The 24,780-nt window shown below is 28.6% G+C and overlaps 1 protein-coding gene across 1 annotated transcript; it reads right to left on the bottom strand.

The window, feature by feature from the left end:
* Positions 1 to 244: 244 nt before the first annotated feature.
* Nhe1 (Na[+]/H[+] hydrogen exchanger 1) lies at positions 245 to 20,760 on the bottom strand. The gene is made up of 6 exons (XM_075368288.1): positions 19,090 to 20,760; positions 12,755 to 13,066; positions 11,474 to 11,616; positions 7,603 to 7,689; positions 4,068 to 4,211; positions 245 to 3,298 (listed from the first exon to the last, which is right to left on the bottom strand). The coding sequence occupies exons 1-6, from the start codon at positions 20,663 to 20,665 to the stop codon at positions 3,185 to 3,187; spliced, it is 2,376 nt and encodes a 791-aa protein (XP_075224403.1). The 5' UTR covers positions 20,666 to 20,760; the 3' UTR covers positions 245 to 3,184.
* Between the last annotated feature and the right edge of the window lie 4,020 nt (positions 20,761 to 24,780).

Genomic DNA, 24,780 nt, shown 5'->3' on the forward strand with positions numbered 1-24,780 from the left:
ACCTTTACTACAATATATATATATATATTTTTAAAACAATTAGTACAAACACTAACATCTAGCCTTGATTATTTTGGTGATAGGCTGGATGAAGGTAAAAACTATAGAGAAAGATCTCATATGTAAATATGTTAAGGTTAAAAAATTAGTACAGAACAAAAAAGGATTGGGGAATATCATCAAATCAGCCAACTGATTGATGAATCCACAAAACAACATAAAAGGTAATTAATTATCTGCCTAATTCAGTTATGAATAGAATATAATTAATCATTTACATAATACATATAATTCATTTTTCCATTCTTCTTGTAAATTATTTAAAAAAAAAAATGATTTAATAAATAACTTTTTAATTATATCCATTCGGTCATTCTATGTACAAAAATAATATTTTCAAGCAGAGCTTATAGTAAAAAAGGAAACAAAAATAAACATTAAAATATTTAGTCAGTTGATTTTAAAAGCCATTTAGTTAGTGTTATCTTATAATAATACATCATATTTGTGAATGATCACAAATTTATATTTATATTTGTCAATGGTCATTTCATACAGAATGTTGGTCAGTTGAATTTTAGCAAAGCCTAGAATAGAACTCTCTTTTTTTCAAATAGATATAATCTTTATATATCTAATCTAAATATATAATCTCTATACATCTTTAAATAGAATGGGTTTGCATAGTTAATTACAGAGTCTGATGGCGTTTTTTCACTACTCATCTAAATTATTAGAAAACTTTTCAAAATAATTTCTAATTTAAATTATTTTCTGTTATAAAATTATGTTTTAGGCATATAATTATTCATAAACTTGTTCAGTTATAATGAAATAATTCAATGTTTTATATTCACATTGAAATTCTTCCATATATGTTTGAAATTTGAAGTAAAGGCAATAAAATATTATTTTTTATATTAATTTCCTAGTAAAAAATTCCTTGTTCATGCAAAAAAATCTTTCTTTATGACTAAATGTCGTAATTGTTGCCATCAGCATTTTTTAAAGACCAAATAGTCTTTTTTTTTATTTCATTTTCAGCTAAATGATAAAGAATTCTAGATAACAGGGGAAATTATAATTAAAATATGGTCCTTTAAATATAACTATGAAGTAACTAATGGACACTGACTACACTGTCAACCATAACATTGATATTTCAATAATAGCTTACTGTGTTTACAGCTTGAATGCGATAGGCACATTTTATATGAGCAAACTATTGGCTATTAAATTAATATTTTCTATTTAATGTTTCATTTTTACATTTCTTCAAAGAAAGAATAAAAAAGAAAAAAAATTATTATACATCTTTTTTAAATTTATTTTTTAGTAGAAAGAAAGTTTCAATCATAAAACTGTTAGTCTCGGTATACTTAAAACACAAACTAATTCTTAAAAAAATTTTTTAAGTCACCTTAGTTTAATTTCATTTTAAGTTTAGATAAACTTTTAAATGTATAACACTCAGTGGCTGATATGTAGATTTTAATAACAACTAAGGATTCATAAAATCTTACACAAACCATTTTCCTGCTTACAGACAACCATTTGTCACTTCCCTGAAAAATATTAACTGTATTTTAAAATAATGAGAAGCATATTTAATAAATTCATAAAAAACTTGAATACAATTAAGAAAAAGTAAATAATCTTAAATGTTATTTTTTCCAATTTAATATGTATTAATATAATATAACAAACATTTAAAATAATACCACATAACAATATTATGAATATTGTACTACATTATTTCACATTTAAATAATTGGTAAAAATATTAATAATAACTAATATATATATCTAAAATACTGTTGTAATATAAAATACATGGTAACTTTTTTATGCAAGGGATAAAAAATACACTGAATAAAGAAAGATACCACACCTTCAACCCATTTATCTTAAATCAGAGTTTGGATGAACAGTTTGTATAATTTGAAAAATAGTGTAATACATGAAACAACACGCATAGTTAAAGTTCTGACAACATTAGTGAAAAATAAGTAAAATTTTAACTGCCACAGATATTTTAGGATTCTATAAAATAGAATACCTGAAATGCTGTTTAAAAAAATTATTCTTTTCCAATCAAGCTTTTGACTAAAAAAATGTCAAAATTATGGAAGCTTAGCGAAAAACTATTACTGATTTAATTGATCCAAAAGTTTGATAATATCTTTACAAATATTTTAATTAATGAGAAAGTATATTGAAATGACCATCAGTAAGGTGTAAGTTTTTTCAATTTCCTAGAACAGGTTTGATATTTCTCATCTACCATTTCAATTTCAATTTCACATTCAATTTCTCAAAACGAAGAGTTTTTCAGGACTTCTACTACAACCCTCTTCCAAACAATAAATAAATATAAAATTAAACTATTTTGCTACAAAGATTGTTTATAATAATTTGCAGGTTCACAAATACACATGTCACTTATCATATCAAGAAAAATAGTCAAATTACAATCATCATAGAATTTATCATTAATTCATAATAGTGAATATATAGATTTCCAATAATTTGTTATTTTATTCAAATTGTAAAATACAATTTCTGAATAAATGATAAAATAAAATTCTAAATGATCAATATTATTTAGTTAAGATAAATGAGAAAATAGTGTAATTTGAACATTTATTTATGACTAAATCAATTTTTTATGACTAGGATCAATATGTTTTAAAAATGTTCAAATATAAAGAAGGCAATCTATAAAATATTATAAAATTGTAATAAAAATATATATAATACTTCTTTCAAAGTGTATACAATAGCATTTCATGTAATGAATAAAAAAATGTTGCAATTATACAATCGATAATTATAAGTCAATAATTAATAAATAAAACATATTAATACTTTCCCCATACACAAATAAAAATTAAAACGACAAGCGTAATAAAAGGTTATTTATCACATTACATCACACATATAAAATCAATAAAATTAAAAATATACAATTTAAATTTGACATTGACTACTAGAAATCTCAATAAAGTAATACATAAATAAAATAACAATAAAATCAAAGATAATATTTTCTCTTTTTCTTTTCTCTCCAAAGAACTTAACGACACATTCAATATCAAACCATTGAAGGCAGGCCTGCTGCGGTTGCATTTGCAGTAGCAGCCATTGCTGCGGCAATTGGTTTAATTTGTTTATGTGCTGATTGTCAACTTGCTGCTGGAGGTTGCTGATCATCCTCTGATTCTGTTGGGGAAATTCTTATTGCTTGATACCACTGATTAGTTAAATCAGTCATTTGTGATTTACAGTCCTTAAGTTCCTACAATAAACATAAAAAAGCATGAATAAACATATTTTCAGTTGCATTTGTTGTTAGTAATAGTGTACCACAATTTGTCAGGGATTCTTCAAAAATAGACAAAATCTAACTTGGAACAAATTTACTTTAAATTTAAAGTGAAGATTATTTGAGTTGCAGTTATTTTGCAAGGAGCTTTACTAGTTGGAGGGCAAGTAATAACAGTGTCCAATACAAATGCTTTAATATAACCTCTATCAGATCAACACTCGGCAAGAAAGGCCAAAATTACAGCATATGTTGATGGTAAAATTCATCTAATAGAAACTTCAATTTTGTGAAGTTTATCACACAAAGGCTTGAGTTAAATATAAAAATGTAACTAATGTGCACTTTCAATCATTAAACAACTCATAAATAACAACTGTAAAATGTATAACTACACTCCTTGTTTTTATAAACATTTCCTAAAATCATTCTAACTTTCAGTTATTATTTTATTATTATCTAAATATTCACTTAAACATTTAAAAATAAACTTTTTCTAATATATTTATTAGTTAAGTGATTGGGAAACCACACCATTTATGGGAACTATTGTTTATTAAACATTTTTGTTGTTTAAAAGGTTAATAAATCTGTTTTGGCAAATGTGGGGATGACCCAATTTCCTTTTATTTAGTCCTTTTTTTTTGTACATTACAACGAAATTAAATAATATGTAACTGAAAAAAAGTAAAATCTTTATTAAAATGATAATTAAAATATCTTTTGAAATATAAATACTTACTTGTTGTGTGAATCTACGTGTAAAAAATGGTATGAAATATTTCAGATCCCATTTAGCAAAACCTCGGATTCGAGTTTGTAAAAAGTTTACTTCCATCTCTTCTTCAGTATATTCAGATAAATGCTCAGAATCAATTGCTTGTCCCTGAAAGTAAATATTATGAACAAAAAAAATATAGAAAAATCAGAAAAATATTATTAATATTATTTATTAACTTTTATTAAAATAAATAATGGCAATAAACAAATTTTTTTTTATCATCAAGAATCTTTTCCACAACTTTAATGTAATGTGAATGTACTATACATTCTATAAACAATATTTTATACCAGAGGCAACAATAAAACAAAATTTAACTTGCAGAAAATGTAAATATGTAATTCTTTTCTATGTAGACAGTTTCTAAGTAATAACATAAGCTTTTTTTAATGTTAAATTAATTGAATACTAGATTCTTTTATTATAGGTAAAACAAATGAAAATCAGGATAAAAAATTTAGAAAATAAATAATAAGTTACACATTTAATAAAAATATTCTGAAAATTTACTTTTACCTAGTAAAGCATTCTGTATATTAGTTTGAATTACCTTTGAAATAAGTGAAATAGATTTTGTATTCTAGTTTAAATTGTCGCACAACAAAATGGTTTTATACAACACTCAAATTTTCTCACAAAATAAAACAAAAGGGAAAAAATATTTTTTTAAACTTTTTATTAACCATTCTAAACATTTTTATTTTATGACAATGAAAAACCATTTCTATGAATGTGTTTGAACTATTTAATTAATTAAAACTTGGCCTAGTTTACATAATATATTTTATTATAGTTAAAATGCACTTTGTCAGACTTAGTTACTTTTAATTCTTCCTTCTACCTTCAATGTGCCTCATACAGATGGAGGACACACTAAATCTGGTATATACTGAGATTTTTTATCTCTTGCCAGCCTCCTGATCTCATTTTAATTTTTCCTACTCAAATAACTTTTCTATGTAATCAGTGTTTGAGATAAGGGCCGTTCTCTCATTCTCCACCCTTGACTCTAGCATCACATTCTATTTGACTTTTTTTCAGTTCTTGATTGTTGAATATGACCCAATCACCTAGCTGATTCCTCCTCCCACTACCTCTCACTCCTAATAATAAAATTTTTTCTCACTCACTTCCTCAATTCCTAAAATACTTTCCCAACAGTCCTACGAATTACATTTTATTTCCATAGCTTTTGTTTGGCCAATTTCTCTCTTCAAAGCACAATAGGTTCTATAATAGGATTATACTTTTAGCCCTTAAAAACGTTCAATTAAAGATATAGTGACAACATATAATAACTAAGTTGGCCAGGAATGGTTAAAAAAATGAAGTACATTAAAATCTATTTATGTTAAGCACTTAGAAAACAATCTGTAGAAAAGATGCTTTTAAAATAGATTTTTTTATTATAAAATAATAAATTTGTCAATTTTATGATTATGAATAAACCTCAAAACACATCATAAATAAGAAGGTTAGTTGGAAAAAATTAAGCCATAAATACAAGGTGGTTTTTTAAAGGAATTTGAATTGAATTTGTCTTCTATATAAAGATAGCCTTTAAATGTAAACATATAATGTTTATGTACTGTTTAGTCATTTTGTTATAAGTTGTTTACATATATTCCTATATAATGAGTGCTACAATTCATGATACTGCCAAGTGTGAACTATGAAGAGTAATCTGATTTTTGATGGCAAAAAACAATTCTGCAACTGAAATTCACGGCTAACTTTGTGTTGTTTACAGGCAGAATATTATGAGTGATGGTAAAGTAAGACAGTAGTCTCATTCATTTCAACATGGGCAAATGAACGTTCATATGAAAAACACAGCAGCCGGTGGTTGGGGATTTTAAATTAGTGATATATTACAGTGATTTAGAATACAATTTAAAAATACTTTACAAAAAGCTATGCTATTTTCTATAACTCAGATCAAGAAGTCCTATTGGGTGAAACCAAACTCAGTTTTCAAATATACCCAAACAGAAATTATAGCACAATGTTAGACCTGTGGAACAGAAAAGAATGACATGTTGAATCTATTGAAGTTCATTCCTCCAAAATTTCATCAGTACTATTATTTAATCTATTTTTACCTATTATTATGTACTGATCAGAATAAAAGATTTATTTTACTTTGCTACTGAATTGAAAATCAGTTCTGGAAGTCCAAATGATGATTCTTGAAAATTTTAAAATTTATCTATAGGTTACTGGTTTTTTTTATCACCAAGAATCCTTTCCACTACTTTAATGTAATGTGAATGTACTATACATTTTATAAACAATATTTTATACCGGAGGCAGCAAAAAAACAACAATAAAACAAAATTTAACTTGCAGAAAATGTAAATACTTAATTCTTTTCTATGTAGACAGTATCGAAGTAATAACAAAAGCTTTTTTTAATGCTAAATTAATTGAATACTATATTTTATTTTAGGACCAAAAAAGTCGAATAATTTGCCACCTTGGTTTAATACTACGGTTGGGTTAAAATCATTCTAAGCATTATTTTATTCTCTGGTTCATTGAAATAAATAAGTCTTTGTTTTGATTATATCTCAAATTATTTTTATTATAATATTCATACTTATGTTTCATAAATGTAACATTATAAATTAATTATACATAACTCTTAAATACATGTAGAGAGTCTCTGATGGTTGATACTAGACTGACTATTCTAGTTGGAGCCAGTGTAAAGTAAAGCTTTGCTTTTATCATGGAAGGAGCTGTGTGCAGCTGTCTGAAGGAACTTAAAAATTTTAAATTCCTCCTTTTAATAAAATTTAAAAAACATGAGATGAAACCTGAGTCTTAAAAACAATTATTAATTGGTAGGAACCATTGACAGCCAGTTTCACATCAATGGCGTGAATCTAAATTATCCTACTATTACTTGAGATTACTAACATTCATTAGAATTTCTAATATTATTTTTTTATAACTTATTTTACTTTAATTTTTACTGAAATTCATGAGGTATTTTTCCCATCATCCTGAAAATCTACCCTTTCTATTGATAATTAAAAATTTGTCAGTTTATGACCAATCTGAACATCCTGCATCTTGTGGTAAATTATCAAATGCGCTTCTCTTTTAGGAAGGCTAGTTTAAATCTTTTCACTTTTACGAATATGCATTCTTATTTAAAATTTCAGATTGAAAGTGCTGCTTAGCTCTCCTGAAAAATTGAGTTTTTCACATTCGTTACTTTAGCATGGTGGGGATGATATGATCAAATTTGTTTTTTGTATTTTAATATTATAATTTATTTATCACAAACTCTGTGAAATCTGTGTATATGTTACTAAGTATCATTATTTTTGAATAATTAATGAAATCAAAATAAACAGACACAGAGATAATTATTAAATGAAGTTACTATCTTCAGTATTTTTAAAATTAAATTATACTTTAAAACGTAAATCTAAAATCACATTATAGTAAACAATAAAATAAATAAATAAAAAGATAATTAACTCACCCACTCTCTTGTTTTACTTAAAGACAGACCCTTCTCCTTACGCTTTCTACTTCTGCGACCTTGCTGCTTTTTGTTTGTTTGCAAAAGCTATAAATAATTACAGAAAATAACAATTTCAGTAAACATATATATCTATGATATTTTTACATATAATGATAAAAAATAATTGCACTGCAGGAAATGCAAACTATGTTAACATTGTCTGGTATTGCACGACAAGATAGCCGACTCACTATCTTATGTCTATTACAAAGGAGTACCCTAACACAACTGGAATCATGTTGCGCTAGGCAGATTTTCCTCAGTACACAATTCTCACTAGGAAAGTGTCAAGCAATTTTTTCTGTGTCAGTCTGTCAAGCGGCATCACCTGGAAGGTTATGTTTGACCTGTTACAAGTAAACAAGTGGTTTTTGCATTTAAAAATATGAGAAATGTCAATTGATGACCAACCTGACTGGACTTCCTTCAATTTTCCAAACAAATGTATAAAAAATTCATGTAATCATACTTGGAAGACAAACAACATACCATTGAAGAAATCGATATGTTGCCTAGAGTAACTTGGAACTTTATAGAAAGAATTTATAGAAAAACTTTAACAGCGAATTTTATAGAAAGAACTGGGGATGAGAAGGGTCACTGCAAAGTTTGTGCCTCAGCCCCTGACTGAAAAAAGGGTCGCTTGGAAGCATGTTGTGCTTTGAAAAACCGTCCCAGACTGATACCTTTCTTTTCCAATATCATTACTAATGACGAATTATGGTGCTATGGTTAGGACTCTGAAACCAAACAAGTCAAGCCAGTGGAAGACTACAATGTTGCCTTGCCCAAAAACACTTGTCAAGTGATGTCAAACATCAAGATACAATGGTCATTTGTTTTTTCGATTTGAGAGAAGTGGTGTATTCAGAATTTGTTTCAAATGTATAAAAAATGTAAAAAAAGAAAAATTTCTGATTATTTTTGGGTATCCCCTCATATGAGGATTATTTAAAATTTACTTCTCATGTGGGCAGCTGAAAACAAACTGGTGACAAAGCAACAAATAAGAAATGCATTAGCCATCAGCAAATCTATAATTTCATTACATGCTCAACTGGTGTCCTTACTCGTTCAGTAAGAATACACATAAAACATTGTCTGCTTCCACACAATAACTCTGAAACCCACTGAAAAGTTTATAAAATTTACATTATTAATGTTGGCAAAATTGAATTACTAAGCACTGAAGTAGGAAAAGCCTATTCACATGACTAATGTGTTTTAGGATTGCGAAGGAATTTTGCTGATAAATTTCACAAAATCAGAAATTTATTATGAAACACTGCAGAATCTTTGGGAATCAAACCAAAATGAACACTATGGGATGCTCATAAAGGGTGAATTCTGTATTACAATGACCTCTTCTTCTGCGCCATATAGGCTTCAGTTGAACATTTCAAGTGAGAATTTTACAATCTCCCTAGAATCCTGATTTGGCACTGAATAATACAAACTATTCACCAAGATGAAAGTTAGCTGGCTAGCCAGCGCTCTGAAAGAGATGAAAAGCTCATAGGTTTAATTATCAAGGCAGCACAGTTCTTTGATAAGTATCTGCAAAATAGCTGATATTACATGATAATCATGTGAATATCAACTGTATAAGGCAAATTTGTGAATTAATGTAGATAAACAGCAGTACCTTACAGACAGTTATCTGCCATTCAAGTATAGGTAAATTTAGAATAGCCCTCCTTACACACTTCCAGAATTATCACATTTAACAGTTAGGATCTTTATATACTTTTGTTTAGTATAAGCATGCAACTTAATTCCTCTATCAGCTAATAAATATTTTATAAGTATTAATAATTAATACTGTATTAATAATTGTATAAGTATTGTAATTAAATATTGTAGAAGTAAATAAAATTTTCATTTTTGTTGAAATTTTGCTTCTGGGGCATTTTGATTTTAATATAAAGTCATTCTTCATTTTAAAATAAAAAAAAAACCTTTAATTAAGATTAGTTATCTTAAGTGGGTTAAAATAATAAACTTTGATGCTCTTTTATTCTTACTATTTGAACAGCTTGTAACAGATAAGTAATTATTATTGTTGTAGAGCTCTTATTGTTAATAGAACCTTTTTTTCATAAATAACACTACACACAAATAATTTAAAATAAATAAATAACTTAATGTAAAAAAGTATTGGTTACGCTTAAAAATAACTATAGAAGAAAACTATACATTGTGAGCTTGTATACAAAAGTCTACCACAGGAGGTGGGTGATGTAATACATTTCATCAACAAAATACGAAACTTCTATAAATAAACATATTTTTAATAGTAGTCTAAACAAAAAAAATTCAAAATCTTGTTTTTATAGAAGAATAGTGGATGGGTACTTCCCAAAGATTTAATTTTTATGAGTAAATATTATTCTGATAAAATGAACATTTCTTTTCACAATAAGCCTTATTAAGTTATACTCTACATGTGATATAAAATCATATTTGTGTCTTTTCAGTTTATATATATATATATATATATATATATATTTTTACAGAGTTAGATTTAAAAATTTAGAGATCAAGACCTCCAAGACTAAATTGAAGCAGTGCATTTAATGTCATTTCAAAACAGGAAAAGGATGTTCAAATCAATTGGAGTTACCTTCTCTAAGAGTAAATATGTTCATTATACAGCCAGTCTCTGTAGTAAACAGAATCAAGGTGTCACAGTATATCACCGTAACTTTTGTGGTCTTGGCATGCAACCGGATATCTGAGTTATTGAATAAGACAATTGGGAATCACAACATTCCTCACTTTCCCTCATATTCTTAAAATGGGATACTTGCTATTCTTGAAAATGACTGTCATTTTCGGAAGTGACTTGTGACTTCTATCAGGTTTTTTCCACATAGAAAAAGAACTAGATTAGTAGCAATATTCTACTAAATAAAAATTTTCTACAACTCTTAAAAAAAGCAAAGTCTGACTATTTAGATAATTTTTAAGGCTACTGAATCAGAAATCTCAATTTGATTCCAAGGAAGAGTTATTTAAATTAACCTTAATGATTTATACGTATTAATCTTAATTTAATAGAAAGTTATTGTGTTAATAATTTCAACTCTTTGTAACAATTTTTTTGGTTCTTGTTATTGCTGAATCCATACTTTAAAACATGAAAATAACATAATCAGAACTTCTGTATAATCTTAATTTGCTTAAAAACCTTTATAGCATTTTAATTCTCTATGATAACACAATCACCAACTGCTATACTGAATATTGCTGGTTCAATTGTTTCCATGGCATAAATGATATCCAGACAATAAAGATGTATGTCTCATCCATAAAAAATTATTTTTGATGGTACCATGACTTATTAGTAACAATAATATAAATTTTTATTACAACTCTATTATTTTCTTACAAATACGAATATGAACAGTCATCATAAAACTTGACGGCTGCAATCAATATAAGTTGCTGTGAGTACAGGAAGTTTACATTAACTCCCTTCCACACAACCTATTAATATCCATAATTTATTTTATAAAAAAATAAATGTACTAAAACAATCATAAAAAAACTTTATAAAACCAAACAGTTAACAAATAAATATTAAAAATTTTCTATTGAAATAAATAAACATTTACATCCAATTTACTAATTAATATGTACTTCAATAAAATCAGATGAGTCACTATATTTTATTAACAAAAAATCACAAAAATAAATGAATGTACTGAAGTGCAAATATTAGATATTATAATTAATTGAAACAATATTACAATAAATATGATTTAAAATTATTAATAAATATCAGCTGAGTTATCATGAAAGATTCAAGCTATTCATTCATATTTACCTTCATTAATGGCATTGTTGAACCACCAAATGCAAGTGTTGTGACAAGCACAATAATGAGAGTAGTGGTAATAATAACATGTCGAGTTTCATCACTGAATTCCAAATGAAGCGAAAGAGCATAAGAAATTGCACCACGTAAACCTATTAAAAAATAGAAACATCAATATGAGCAAATAAATGATTAAAAACTTATCAAATCATTCATACAAAAAAAGAATTATAGTAATTTTTAAAAAAACAGTGCATAATCAATACTTAAAAGCATAACCAATAATTCATATGGTTTTACAGAAGTAATAAAAAGTTAGTTAACCAGCCAGTAATAACATTGTTAATATGTTAGAACCTACAAAACTTACACAATGATAAAATTTAATAACTAAATCAATAGCAAAATATCACTTTCTTATGGATAAAGATACCTGGTGACCAACTTTTCTATATTTATAGATGGCAAATGGTATCTTTATTATTTTGATACAATAAATTGAAACTTGTAACAAACAATACAAAAGAAATTATTGTAGAATACTTTGTAATACTAAGTAATCTAGCAACGTTATAAAAAAAAATAAAATTATGTATCAATGTTTTCATTTTCATCTATACATGTTCTTTTGTACAGCATAACTTTTATGTCTAAAATATGTGTTATTTCACCTGGATCATATGAAAAACCTCCAGAAAACCCCACCTTAATTTAATGAATAGCAGATATCTAGCAAAATAGAAAATAAAAATATAATTTCTAGTTGAGTAGTAAATCTGTTAGCGGAGATAATTAATTATATGCTGTAGTAGAAACATGTCTGTTTTGTGCTAAGCTACATGAACACCTTCATTAGGATAAAGAAAAATGAGCCACAGTACAATACACAACACTAGCCCATTATGATGCATTAAAATTAAACTGTATTGCATAAAAGCAGGAAATTTAAAAAAAATCTAAAACAGACTTTAGATCCAGGAAAAAATCTTGACATAATTTTGAAATTACCTCAGGATAAATTAAAAGCAATAAAATTAAAATCAATGTTTAAAGTATGCTAATGCTAATCGCTACATTAAAAACTTTTGAGTTCTATTGATAATGTAATGGTCTAACATATTTATGTAATTTCATCCTCATTTTGCTACCTATACACATGGAACTTAAATGTAGTAAAGAGTTTCATTTTCTTAAAAATCATATTTTTATTATAATTGGAGATGCAAAGAAATAAACAAATAAACAAAAATTACATTACTTAATTAAATACCAAAAAAATTAATAACTTACCACTAAACCACATGATGAACATCATTCGTTTGGTAATTTTATGTTCACGAAATTTATTAACCAAAATAGCAAGAGGAAAAATATTACATGCACGTCCAATTAAACATAATATAATACTCCATACAACAAGGGCTGGTTCAACTCTATGTCGAAAACTAAATATTGCAAGTCCCAAATAAGCAAATACACATGTTTCTGCAATAAATGAAAGTGTTCGCATCGTCTGTTGCATTGTAATTTGTGTCACAGTTGAAAGGTTATAATGAGTATAATGAGACATCACAATACCACAAAATAATATTGCCATTATACCTACAAAAATTAAAATAAAATCATTAATCATTAAAACTAATGAAGAAAATTTTTATAGTCTATTTAAATAAAAAGTGTTCAAAAATAAAAACAATGAAAATAACTACAGTAACTGAAAATTCTCAACTTGTCAAATGTACTCGTATGCTTGTCAATAAATAAAATCTTCTCTATAATGATATGAGAAAAATTTTCTTTCATAAGCATTGTACCAAATCCTGAAAAATATTATAAGTTTAATAAAGAAAATCCATGGAGTTGAATTAAAAAAAAAAACGATTATACAACAGAGGTTCTATTGTGCTCTTTAACACAGAATAATTATGTACTTTATTGCTTTGCACTGGTTGAAACCTCTTGAAAACACAAAAAGTCAGAACTGTGCATCACTATTTTTAATTTTGATGGTATTTGGTATATGATAACTTGTAGTGGCCAAAAAATATTTTCTTATATTTAAAAAAAAAATGTTTCTTGAGTAACAGACTATTTTCAAACTAGCCAACAGGTACAAACAGTCATATTTTTCACTTTTTCAATGAGCTGTAACATTCTTATTTTACATCTTACAGAGGGTCAAAAAGGATTTTTTGAAAGAGTATAAATTGAACTTCATCTTAGTGTAGTCAAAATTTGTTTTGTTACATAACCAAATCTTGTAATGTTTACTGAAATTATGTTTACAAATTGTTGTTTTTTTCAAATTTTGGCCAAAATAAATAATGAAGGGCTTAGGTTAACAGGCCTTTTTTACCTTTAAATTCTTAGGTACTAGTAGCACTTATAAAAAATAAATTGGACTGTTACCTTCATTAAAAAAAAATGGCCGCCAAATTGTAAGATTTTGAAAATGTCTCATTTTTGGGGCCCAAAAATCACATGTGGGACACGTGGTAAAAAACTAAAATTTTTACAGCAGTAAGTACTTTTTATGTACTTTAAAACCATATGAAATTTATTTTGTTACTCAAAGGGGTTAATGAGTAATGAAGTTAACACAAAACCGCTAAAAACACCATTCCTTCTAACTGTAAACAACATACCCAAAAATACTGATATGTATTTTTTCAGATTATAAAAATTAAAACTAAACTAATTAGAATGAATAAATTGATGATTAATAAATAGTCAATTACAAAATGATAAACAATTCAAATACATTAATAAGTTGTTAAATTCACTTTTACCTTATTTTACTCCTGCTAATGGAAGTTATGAATAAATCGCACTTTTTGATAACAAACTTAACATAACTTAGTGCTTCTGCCATTTTTTGATTGAGTAGGACTGATAAATCCTCATTCATCTTTGGTGTAATGTTGTGTCCTCTTCCAGTAGTTGATAGAAAAAGCTCTGAAGGTGTGATAATCTATAAAATATTTTCTATTTGAACCCACATTTTATTATCCCACAATGATTTCTTGAATGAAGTAACAAGGCCCTGTTGATGGAAAAAGTGTATTTGATATTCCTCTTCATTTTCATGTATTCTGTCTTCAATGACTTCGTCTAACCACCACTTACCATCATATACATCACAGACAAAATTTTTACTTTTTTTGGTTTTGGTAATCCTATAAAGCAATCAGAAACACTAATGTCCTTGTGTACCGATACTAACACTTACAGCAGCAAGTACTTTTTATGTACTTTAAAACCATATAAAATTTATTTTGTTACTCAAAGGGGTTGGCGTCATCAAAACCACTTAATAAAGCCATCAAAACCGCTTAAAACACAGTTCCTTCTAACTGTGAACAATGCATCCAAAAACATCACAGCATGTACTTTATCAGATAATAATGTAGGCCTACTATACAAAATATTTTGATACGTCTATAATGAGATTGCTTAAATTCTAGATAAGTTTGCCATTTGAAGTATGACTCATACACACAAACTTATGTTTAAACAAGAAAGTGAATAGACATGAATGTTTGCGTAATCCTGAATGTAAACATTCTGGAAGGCTCAGTTACTGTTTTGATTTCAATGAGATATGTTGTATTGTTGCTAGTATTAATACTGTGGTTACGTAATGTACACTTGTTTATAAAGTAATTTTATTAGCAGTGAACTTCTCTTTTATGTGATATCTTTTATTTTTAATTTTATTAAATAGAGATATTTTTATTTTAACTGTAGAGAAACTGGGATAAGACAAAGTGAGGTGTAATTGGTAGTTTTATAATTTATACTAACTGTACTGTTACTGTAAGAACCCTTGCATTTTATAAATAATGGATTATGGAGTGTTCAATTGGCATTCACACTGAAACAGTGTGTCAAAAATTGACTTGCTACAGATCTTCAGTATTGCACAATATTTTAGAGTTTACTGAACAGCAAATAATATTGATATATTTAAGAAGTGGATGTACTGAAACAAAAAATATCTGTACTTTTCATAAAACCAAATACTTAGATAAATATTTTCATATTAATGGGTAATGAAAAGTTGCTCTGACCCAATTAGCTGTCACACTAAACCAATTAAGAAATCTCTTTGGCACTTTCAACAAGTAATCCAAGTTTAAAATTAATTCCAGGCACAGCACTGTGTACAATATGCTTAAACAAAATAAAAAAACCACAAGATGATACAGAAAGCAAACCGAAATGTCAAGATATATTTGAGCCTCAATGTGATACAGACAAGTCGGTGACTAAAGCTTGTTCAGCACTTGGCATTTTCCCCATTAGTTTCAAAAATTATTGGGCAGCGCAAAGGAACCAATTTTAAAAAATTACAAAAATAGTCGAGTTAGTTACCAGTAAATTAAATGATTCCTTTGATTTAAATATTTCTACAGAAGAAACCAGTTTAGTACTACAAAATTATGCTGATTTAGGTTGGGAATATGAATCATTAAAATAAAGGATAAAATGAAAACAGTTACATCAACTCAGGAAAAAATTAATACTTTAAGTTTATTACCAAGCAGCTGGAGCATTTAAAAAGTTGTGTTAATCAGTATTTAGCCTATCAATCCAAACAATTAGTTAAAACAAGTGGAATTTTGCCACAAATCGGCAAAAAGAAACCCAGTCATGTAATTGATGAAAATGTTATTAAATATGCCCAAGATTTTTACCAGAATGATGAGCACAGCTGAATGTTGCCAGGCAAGAAAGATTGTGTGTGTAAGACAAGCTGACAGGAAGAATATTAATATTAATATTAAAAAAAGGCTTATGTTATGTAACGTAAAAGAATTGTACAAAACGTTCAAAGAAAAACATAACTTAAAAATTGGTTTTTAAAAATTTGCTGATTTAAGACCTAATTTTGTGTTCTGGCTGGTGGGTAATGTACTCACTCTGTGGGTGTGTCACCCACAAAATCTAAAATTCATGTTATCTGCTCCAAAAATGAAATTTGATTATAAAATTTCTCCTTTCAACCATGGTATATGATATAGAAAATGAAACGTGCATGCTTTCACAGAGTGAAAAATATCCAGGCACTAAGGAAGTGCTCAGATTACTGCAAGATAGCTGGGATGATTCTGATTCTGAAATTAACTTCAAACAGTAGGTTTCTGTTGACCATTGTGAACTAACTACTCAAATTCTTCCATTTCAAGAGTACTTGGATAAATTTACTTTCTTTCTTTTCCTGTTTAGCCTCTGGTAATTACCATTCAGATAATACTTAAGAGGATGAATGAGGATGATATGTATGAGTGTAAATGAAGTGTAGTCTTGTACAGTCTCAGTTCGACCATTCCTGAGATGTGTGGTTAATTGAAACTCAACCACCAAAGGACACTGGTATCCACAATCTAGTATTCAAATTCGTTGATAAACTTACTGAAAATTTAAATAACCTTAAAAGGCATCATTTTGTTGCAAAGAAACAAGCTAATTTCCCCAACATTAAAAAGAAAAACTTGTTGGAGAGTGAATGTATTGTAATGGGAGACTTCTCTCAAAATTTTCCTTTTGTGATACAGGATGAAGTCCAGTCATATCAATGATCAAAAACTTATGCCACAATACATCCATTTCTCATGTACTTTAAAAAAGAAGGAAAATTACAAAGCCAAAGCTACTGTGTGATTAGCGAGCACTTGAAGCACAATACTAAATCGTTCTTCTGCTTCCAAAAGCAAGTTATAAATAATATAAAAACATTGTTTCCACAAGTTAAACAATTTTTTTTATTTTTGATAGCTCCTCAGCCCAGTATAAAAACAACAAAAAAATCATAAATTTGTGCTATGGTATGTATTTTTTCAGATTATAAAAATTAAAACTAAACTCATTAGAATGAATAAATTTGTAATTAATAAATAGTCAATCACAAGTTAATAAGATCACAGCTGAATGGCATTTTTTGCCTAATACCATGGAAAAGGGCTGTGTAATAGTATTGGTGGAACTGTAAAACGGACAGTGACTAAAGCAAGCCTTCAAAGGACAGTCAACTCTCAAATTGTTACACCTTCTGAAATGTACAATTATTGCAAAGGCAATATTAAAAATATAAAATTTATTTTCTGCTCTAATAAAGACGTTCAAGAGACTGAAGAATACTTCAGTTCTCATTTTCAGGTAATTACAACAGAAACAAGAACCTTTCACAGTTATGTTCCAAAAAGTCAGAAATGTATTCTGAAAGTCGGGACGACCTCTGAATCAGAAATATTTACATTACTATTGGCAAACAAGAACATTAGTGTTTCTGATTGCTTTGTAGGTCTACCAAAGCCAAAATGTTAAAATTATGTCTGCTGCGTATGCGATGACAAGTGGTGGTTAGGCGAAGTCATTAAGTCAAAATACATGAAAATGAAGAGGAATATTGAATACACTTTTTCCATCAGCAGGGTCCTGGTACGTCATTCAAGAAATCATTGAGGGATAATCAAACATAAGTTCAACTATAAAATATTTTAAAGATTCTCATGCCTTTTTAGATTTAGAGCTTTTTCTATCAAATACTGGAAGAGGACACAACATTACACTAAAGATGAATGAGGACTTAAAAGGTCTATTATAAAAAAATTGCAGGAGCACTACGTTATGTTAGTTAAGTTTGTTATCAAAAAGTGCAAGATTTATTCATAATTTTCATTAGCAGGAGTAAAATAAGGTAAAAGAGAATTGAACAACTTGTTAATGTATTTAAATTGTTTATCATTTTGTAATTATTATTTATCATTTTGTAACTGACTATTTATTAATTATCAATTTATTCATTTTAATGAGTTTTAGTTTTAATTTTTATTCTCTGAAAAAAAAAAACAAACATATGGTTAGAAGGAATGGTGTTTTTTGTGGTTTTGTTGGCTTCATTACTCATCAACCCCTTTGAGTAGCAAAATAAATTTCATACAGTTTTAAAGTACATAAAAGTATGTACAGCTGTAAAAAGTTTAGATTTTTGTCACCTGTCCCACATGTGGTTTTTGGGCCCCAAAAATGAGACATTTTCAAAATCTTACAATTTGAATTTCTAGGAAATCATTCCCCGCAATGCACTATCTGTTGCAAAACCATTGATATTTAATGAATGCAGTTTATTAACTAACTCTGGGTCCTGGATTCATTTTTAAAAATGGTAAAACAAGGTGCTATTTGTAACGTTTGTTCAATTGTTAAGCATCTAAGTTAATTGTTAAATTAATTAGCTAATCTTAACTTAAGGATCACCAAGTAGTATGAATTTCATTTAGTATATACATGAATCTCATGCATATGCGTAAAATACATGAGTATGTATGTATTTAAGTGTGCATGTATACATATGTATATATATATATATATATATACACACACACACACACACATACATACATAATATATATTATCATTAATTTGAATTCCATTCATATGATTAGCAATGTTATGTCTACATGAGAAACAAAGTGCAATGGTTTCATCCATATTTAGAGTTACAATCCATCAAGTGAATTATTTTTTGAACTGTTATTGTGGAATTTCTCAGATATGTGTACATAATTACTTAAAGTATCATACAAACATCTAGTTACATAAAAATAACAGAAATCACCTACCTGATAAATGAATTCCTTCAGCTAATGCATAAGGTGCATATGTGAAAACTAACATCATTCCAAATTCTAAAGATGGATTTTTTCTGAGATCAACATGCTTCAAAAGAAGTGCACTTATCAATGCAAAAACTACACCAATGCCAGCAGATGCAAAAAACATTAAACAAAATCTATTAATTCCAGTAAGTACTGCTTCTGAAGATGACATGTTTGGATTATTAGATTCAAGAACAGATGTTGTTAAAACAATGGCTATAGCATCATTTAATATACTTTCACCAAAAACTAACATATTCAACACAGGATCAACATTTAATGCATGAAAGATAGCAACAGTTGCAACAGGGTCAACAGCAGATATTAATGATCCAAATGCAAAACTTTCAACAAAACTAAGACGATATGCAACATCTGCAAGACCTAGCAGATAAACACCAGCACCAATCACTAAAGCAGAAATTGTTGTACCAGCTATTGCAAAAACAAGAATTGATCCAATATTCTGGAAAAAATTTCCCTTATGAAGATTATAGCCAGATTCAAAAATTATTGGTGGTAGAAGTACTAAAAAAAAGGCTGTGGGAGAAAATGATTCTTCTTTTCTCCAATTACCAATTTTTTGATCCGATATTAAATTTATTATCAGCCCAATTAAAGCACCCAAGAAAACAATAACAACACTTTCTGGAAGGTACTGGAAATGTGTCAAAAGCATAAGATGAATCAGAAGAATACCTAATGCTAAAACACATAATACAAAGAATATTGCCATCGAACTGTTATGTTCTGCTTCAGCTGATCCTTTTTCTGGTAGAACAGGTTCGTTAGATGCAGCAGTAGTTGAAGCGTTATTTATTGATGAATTACTAACTGGAGGTGTTGCAGAAGTAGGCGGAGATTTATCTGGTTGTGAAACATTTGTTTTATCAGTTACATTTGGGTTAACATTAGCAGCAATATCAGCATTTACTTTATCAGATTTATCAATAGGTGCAGTCTGTTTACTCTTGTTCTTGTCCTCATTGGATCTAATGTTATTAAACTGATTCGATGCATCAGCATTGCCTCCAATCATAAGACCTTCTTCATATTTTATTTCCGCGGGTTTAGTTTTCGTAAGCTCAGCAACTTTATTTGTATTATTAGGTTTTACAGGAGTTATATTGTCAACAGGCTTCTGAACCGTATCTGAATTCTTTTTATCATTCTCAGCAGTTTTATTCTCAGACTTACTCTGCTTGGGAGCAGCTGGCAGGTTACTTTTTTCTGAATCATGTTGGCCTTCAGATTTCGTAGCGTTTGAAACATTGCTAGTAAGATTACTTGGTTTAGTCGGTTTATCAATATGAGTTGCAACATTAACTTCATCTCCGCCACTGTTTTGCAAATGTTTAGACTTATCTACAACTACTTTATTATCATCCTCCTTCAGTGAACTGTTTGCATTTTCTGACAGAGTGAGGTTAACAAGTAATAATGTCACAAAACAACCGATTAAAAAATAATGTACGAACTTAAAACCAAAACCCTTCCAGAATTTCAACAACATGTTTTTATTTAACATCAAATATTTCATTAACACTTAACACTACAACTTCTTTCATGAAAAATAAATAACTGTCCTTCGGAAAGACAGCTGAAATGCGATTTAGAACAGTAAGCTGCAACCGAATCCACTTGACCAACATACAGAAATTAAATGTCCTCCGTATATTTTCTACTGACAAAAGTATTACTTTTCTGTTGAGCACAAGTATGAAACAAATTCAATCAATATGATTTATTTTCATAATAAAAAAATGAACATTTTTATTATCTGTTGTTTATATACAGTTCGGAAACATATGAAGAGATTACTTTAAAAAATTTAATTGTTATAATATTTTATTACATTATACATTATAATAAAATATGATTTTAAATTATGCTACTGCATAGAAGATCTTTGTACACACTGGGAATTTATGTACTATTTACACGGCGTGAGTGTAAAGAACCATATGATATAAACGGAGCGCACTGCGCATTCAAAATACGTATTTTTTTTTTGTTCACTGCTAAAAATTAATTTGCTTGGGACAAGTGTTAGCGCCTCGGCCTTAGTTCGGAGTTCGAATTTAGTTAGGCGTGCCATTTTCACACGTTATTAAATTGCTATTTCATCTCATCCTCTGCATCAATATCTATCGGTGTTGCCGGAGGCTTAAAAAAATTTGTAAATAACATGTTCAAATCTGTGCATTTGTTTTAGCTAAAACTTAAATAAAAAAGACTTATTAAATGAAAATGAGAGTAGCCAAAATAACACAATACTGGGCTATCCCATAACCAATCCAGAGAAGGATCGGTGATTTGAAAATATTTTTTTTCAACAAAGAATGAACTGGGTTTTTTTTTGTTTGTTTGGGAGCGAAAAACGCCTGTGCGTTATCATCGCCCGGAATTTTCCTTAATAAAAAGGTAAAATAATAAAACTTATTAGGTTTAAAATTAATATAAATCATATAATAAAAATTAATTAAACAAAAGTCAAAAAAGTGAAATAAAACTCAAAACTAATATCGCAGATGGAATCTTTAAAATATAAAAGTTAAAACTATATAAAAATTACCTAATTCCGATAGGTTGTGCAAAAGGCTCCCTTCTCGGATAATAAAATTAAAGACATAGAACCAAAAAAACAAAATTGAAAGTAAAAGAAAAAAATTATCAAAAATTCTTCTAGCATAAAAATATATATGATAATATTACATTTTTTGCAGTAACCTGGTACTACGCAAAAACAGAAACATCCGGTACTAAATTTCGTTATTATTGTACAAGATAGCATGGATGTTTCTGGGTAGATTAAATTTACGACGCAACGCCGCATAACGTATGCAGTCTATGAGAATGTGGTGCAGTCATGCGGCAGTTGCATCGTGTATATAGGGGTGCGTGTCCTCCTGACATTAGGTACTCGTGTGTGATCCTCGTATGCCCTATCCATAATCGGCAGAGGACTACTTCCTCACGACGAGTTTTTTTGCAAGAGGAGTCCATGGCAAAACTGAATCTTTAATCCGTCGGAGTTTACTATCGACGGTAATCGCGCAGTCACTTTGCCACCTTGCTCTCAGTGATTGTTTTACACGATTAATAAAATCAAAGGTAGTAACTCGGGTGGTGAAAGGAGCATAATCTGCTTGTTCATTACCTGGAATCCCTACGTGGCTAGGAACCCAGCAAAAACTTACTTATGTGTTGCGATTGCATTGTAAATTTCAATGATGACAGGATGTTTGGAATAAAAGTTTTCTAATGCCTGGAGAGCACTACACAAGTCATTGCAAATAAGAATGTTTCTATATTTAGGGTTAATGATATTTAGAGCCTTATTTATAGCGAGTAGTTCAGTGGTGAACACACTTGTAATACCGGGTAGGCCAAACATATAAGTTCTTTCATTGACAACAAAAGCACAATCAAAGGTATTGTCTTGTTTCGATCCATCAGTGTATATTACATAAGCGTTCGTCCTGGTGAGAATACACTGAAACATTTTCCGGAAAACAGTAGGTGGTGCTGATTGTTTATCGTATGTTGTAAGGTCAAATGTAAAATTTACAAGGTTTATTCTCCATGGAGGATACGAGCATGGACATGATGGAAAGAATGACGGAGTGTCAACATTTATATGCTGCAGCAGAGTCGGGTATGGATACCTACAGGTGCAGTACAGCGTGGACGGTCCTAATACTTTCTTAAATTAGGATTTCTAAGAACTGGGTCAAAAGCCGGGTGATTTGGCTGTCCTTTGAGACGGACAAGATAAGATAACAAAAGCTGGTCTCGTCTATCCCAAAGTGATGGCTCGCTACAGTCTACAAGTAAGCTTGCAATAGGGCTTGATCTAAACAATTTTATTTACTTTAATTTTTTTTCAAAATAGCCTGATGTAACTTGTCATACATCAGACTAAAAGAATATAACTGAGCATATAAAAAAATGACTTTCAGTATATCTGATAAGTGCAAAAAAAGTAATTAAAAGTCAGACAATAATCATAATTAGTAGATCAATATTGCTTTATACAGAGCAATTCAGGAGGAAAAGGAAATAATCTGCGAACTGATTCTAGAGTTTGAAATAAAGAAAAAGCTTTCATATAAAGTGTGTATCCAAAAACATTTTGTTATTGAGATGGCTAGTGAAAAATTAGGCCAGGTTTCACTTCCTCAATGAAGTGAAATCATACTAAAATTTTTAGGCGTTTTGTAAGGGGGTAAACTTGATGGTTACTTATGTTTTTTAACCCAAAAAATCGAATAAAATAGGTCCCAGACCTGTAACTGCCCCAGTTTTCATGTAAAACTTGTTTTTCAATGTAAAATAGAAAACTTTAGTAACAAAAAACATGTTTTTTTTAGGTTTGAAGTACAATAACTTTGTTAAATAATTAATAAGACAAAATTTTATTATCAAGCCTTGTAGAGAATGTAATTCTGAGAAAATTAATACAATAAAGTCAATGAAAAACTGAAAAAAAACTTCTTTTTTTTTTTTTTTTTTGAGATGACTAGCATCAACTGCTTTGGTCATTTTACCCTGTGAGAATAGACATTTTTAATGTATGAAAAATGCCATACCTGACTGGGATTCGAACCCAGGATGAAGGGCTAAGATACTGTCACTCCATAATGGAGATCACCTTATTCTTTGGGTTTGAACGCTAGATTGTGGATACCGATGTTCTTTGGTGATTGGGTTTCAATTAACTACACGTCTCAGGAATGGTCAGCCTGAGTTTGTTCAAAGCTAACATTTACCAGTGTAGTTACATTACACTGATAAGTTACTAATGACTAATTGTTGATATGACTATAAATAAAAAAATATATATAAAAAATCTACTTTTATTATTTAAAAAAAGACTTTAAAAAAAAATGTTATGAATTTGTAAAAATAAAAACAGATATTTTTAGTATAACAAATTTAGACCTTTGAGAAATTAGGTCAGTAACAGTAACTGTCTGCTTCATAAAAGTTGTCATACAATTTTGGTTTCATATTAATAATAAACGTTAGGCAGTTTAGTTATTTTTGACATAATTTTGATTGTATTTAATTATTTTTGATAACCAAATTTTGTAGTGTTTGTTTTGTTTATTGTATTCTAAACTGAACCTACAGTTTTCCAATTAAATATGAATTTAAAAAAGTGAAATTCCGTTTTGAATTCTTTGTTTTGAAATATACCGTGCCTCTTTACTCATACAGAATATGCTGATAAGTTTTTGTGTATGGGTTTTGTGATTGAAGTGTTCCAGCTATCATAGAAGAATACTAATGTAGGTATCATGGATGAAAGTTTCCAAATTGTAAACTATTTACATTTGTAGAAAAATATTATATTTGCAGAATTTTTAATAATCTTTGTGAGAATGATACATTTTCAATGCTCATGTTTCATCTGAACATCAACCGGTACATGGTGATGAAAGGAAGTACATTCTTCAGGTGGTACAGCTTAGTCCTACAATGAGCTTGCAAAGAATTTCTTTTAGACGACTCAACACTCCACAAAGTACAGTATGGGGAATACTTTAATCATGCTCATAGATTGCATCCTTATCATATTTAAGTTCAACATCTGCAGCTTGGTGATCATGCCAGACTAATGCAGCTTTGTCAATGGGTTAACAATAATTA

The sequence above is a fragment of the Lycorma delicatula genome, chromosome 6, assembly GCF_047948215.1.
Source record: "Lycorma delicatula isolate Av1 chromosome 6, ASM4794821v1, whole genome shotgun sequence".
In the NCBI taxonomy this organism is placed as follows: domain Eukaryota; kingdom Metazoa; phylum Arthropoda; class Insecta; order Hemiptera; family Fulgoridae; genus Lycorma; species Lycorma delicatula.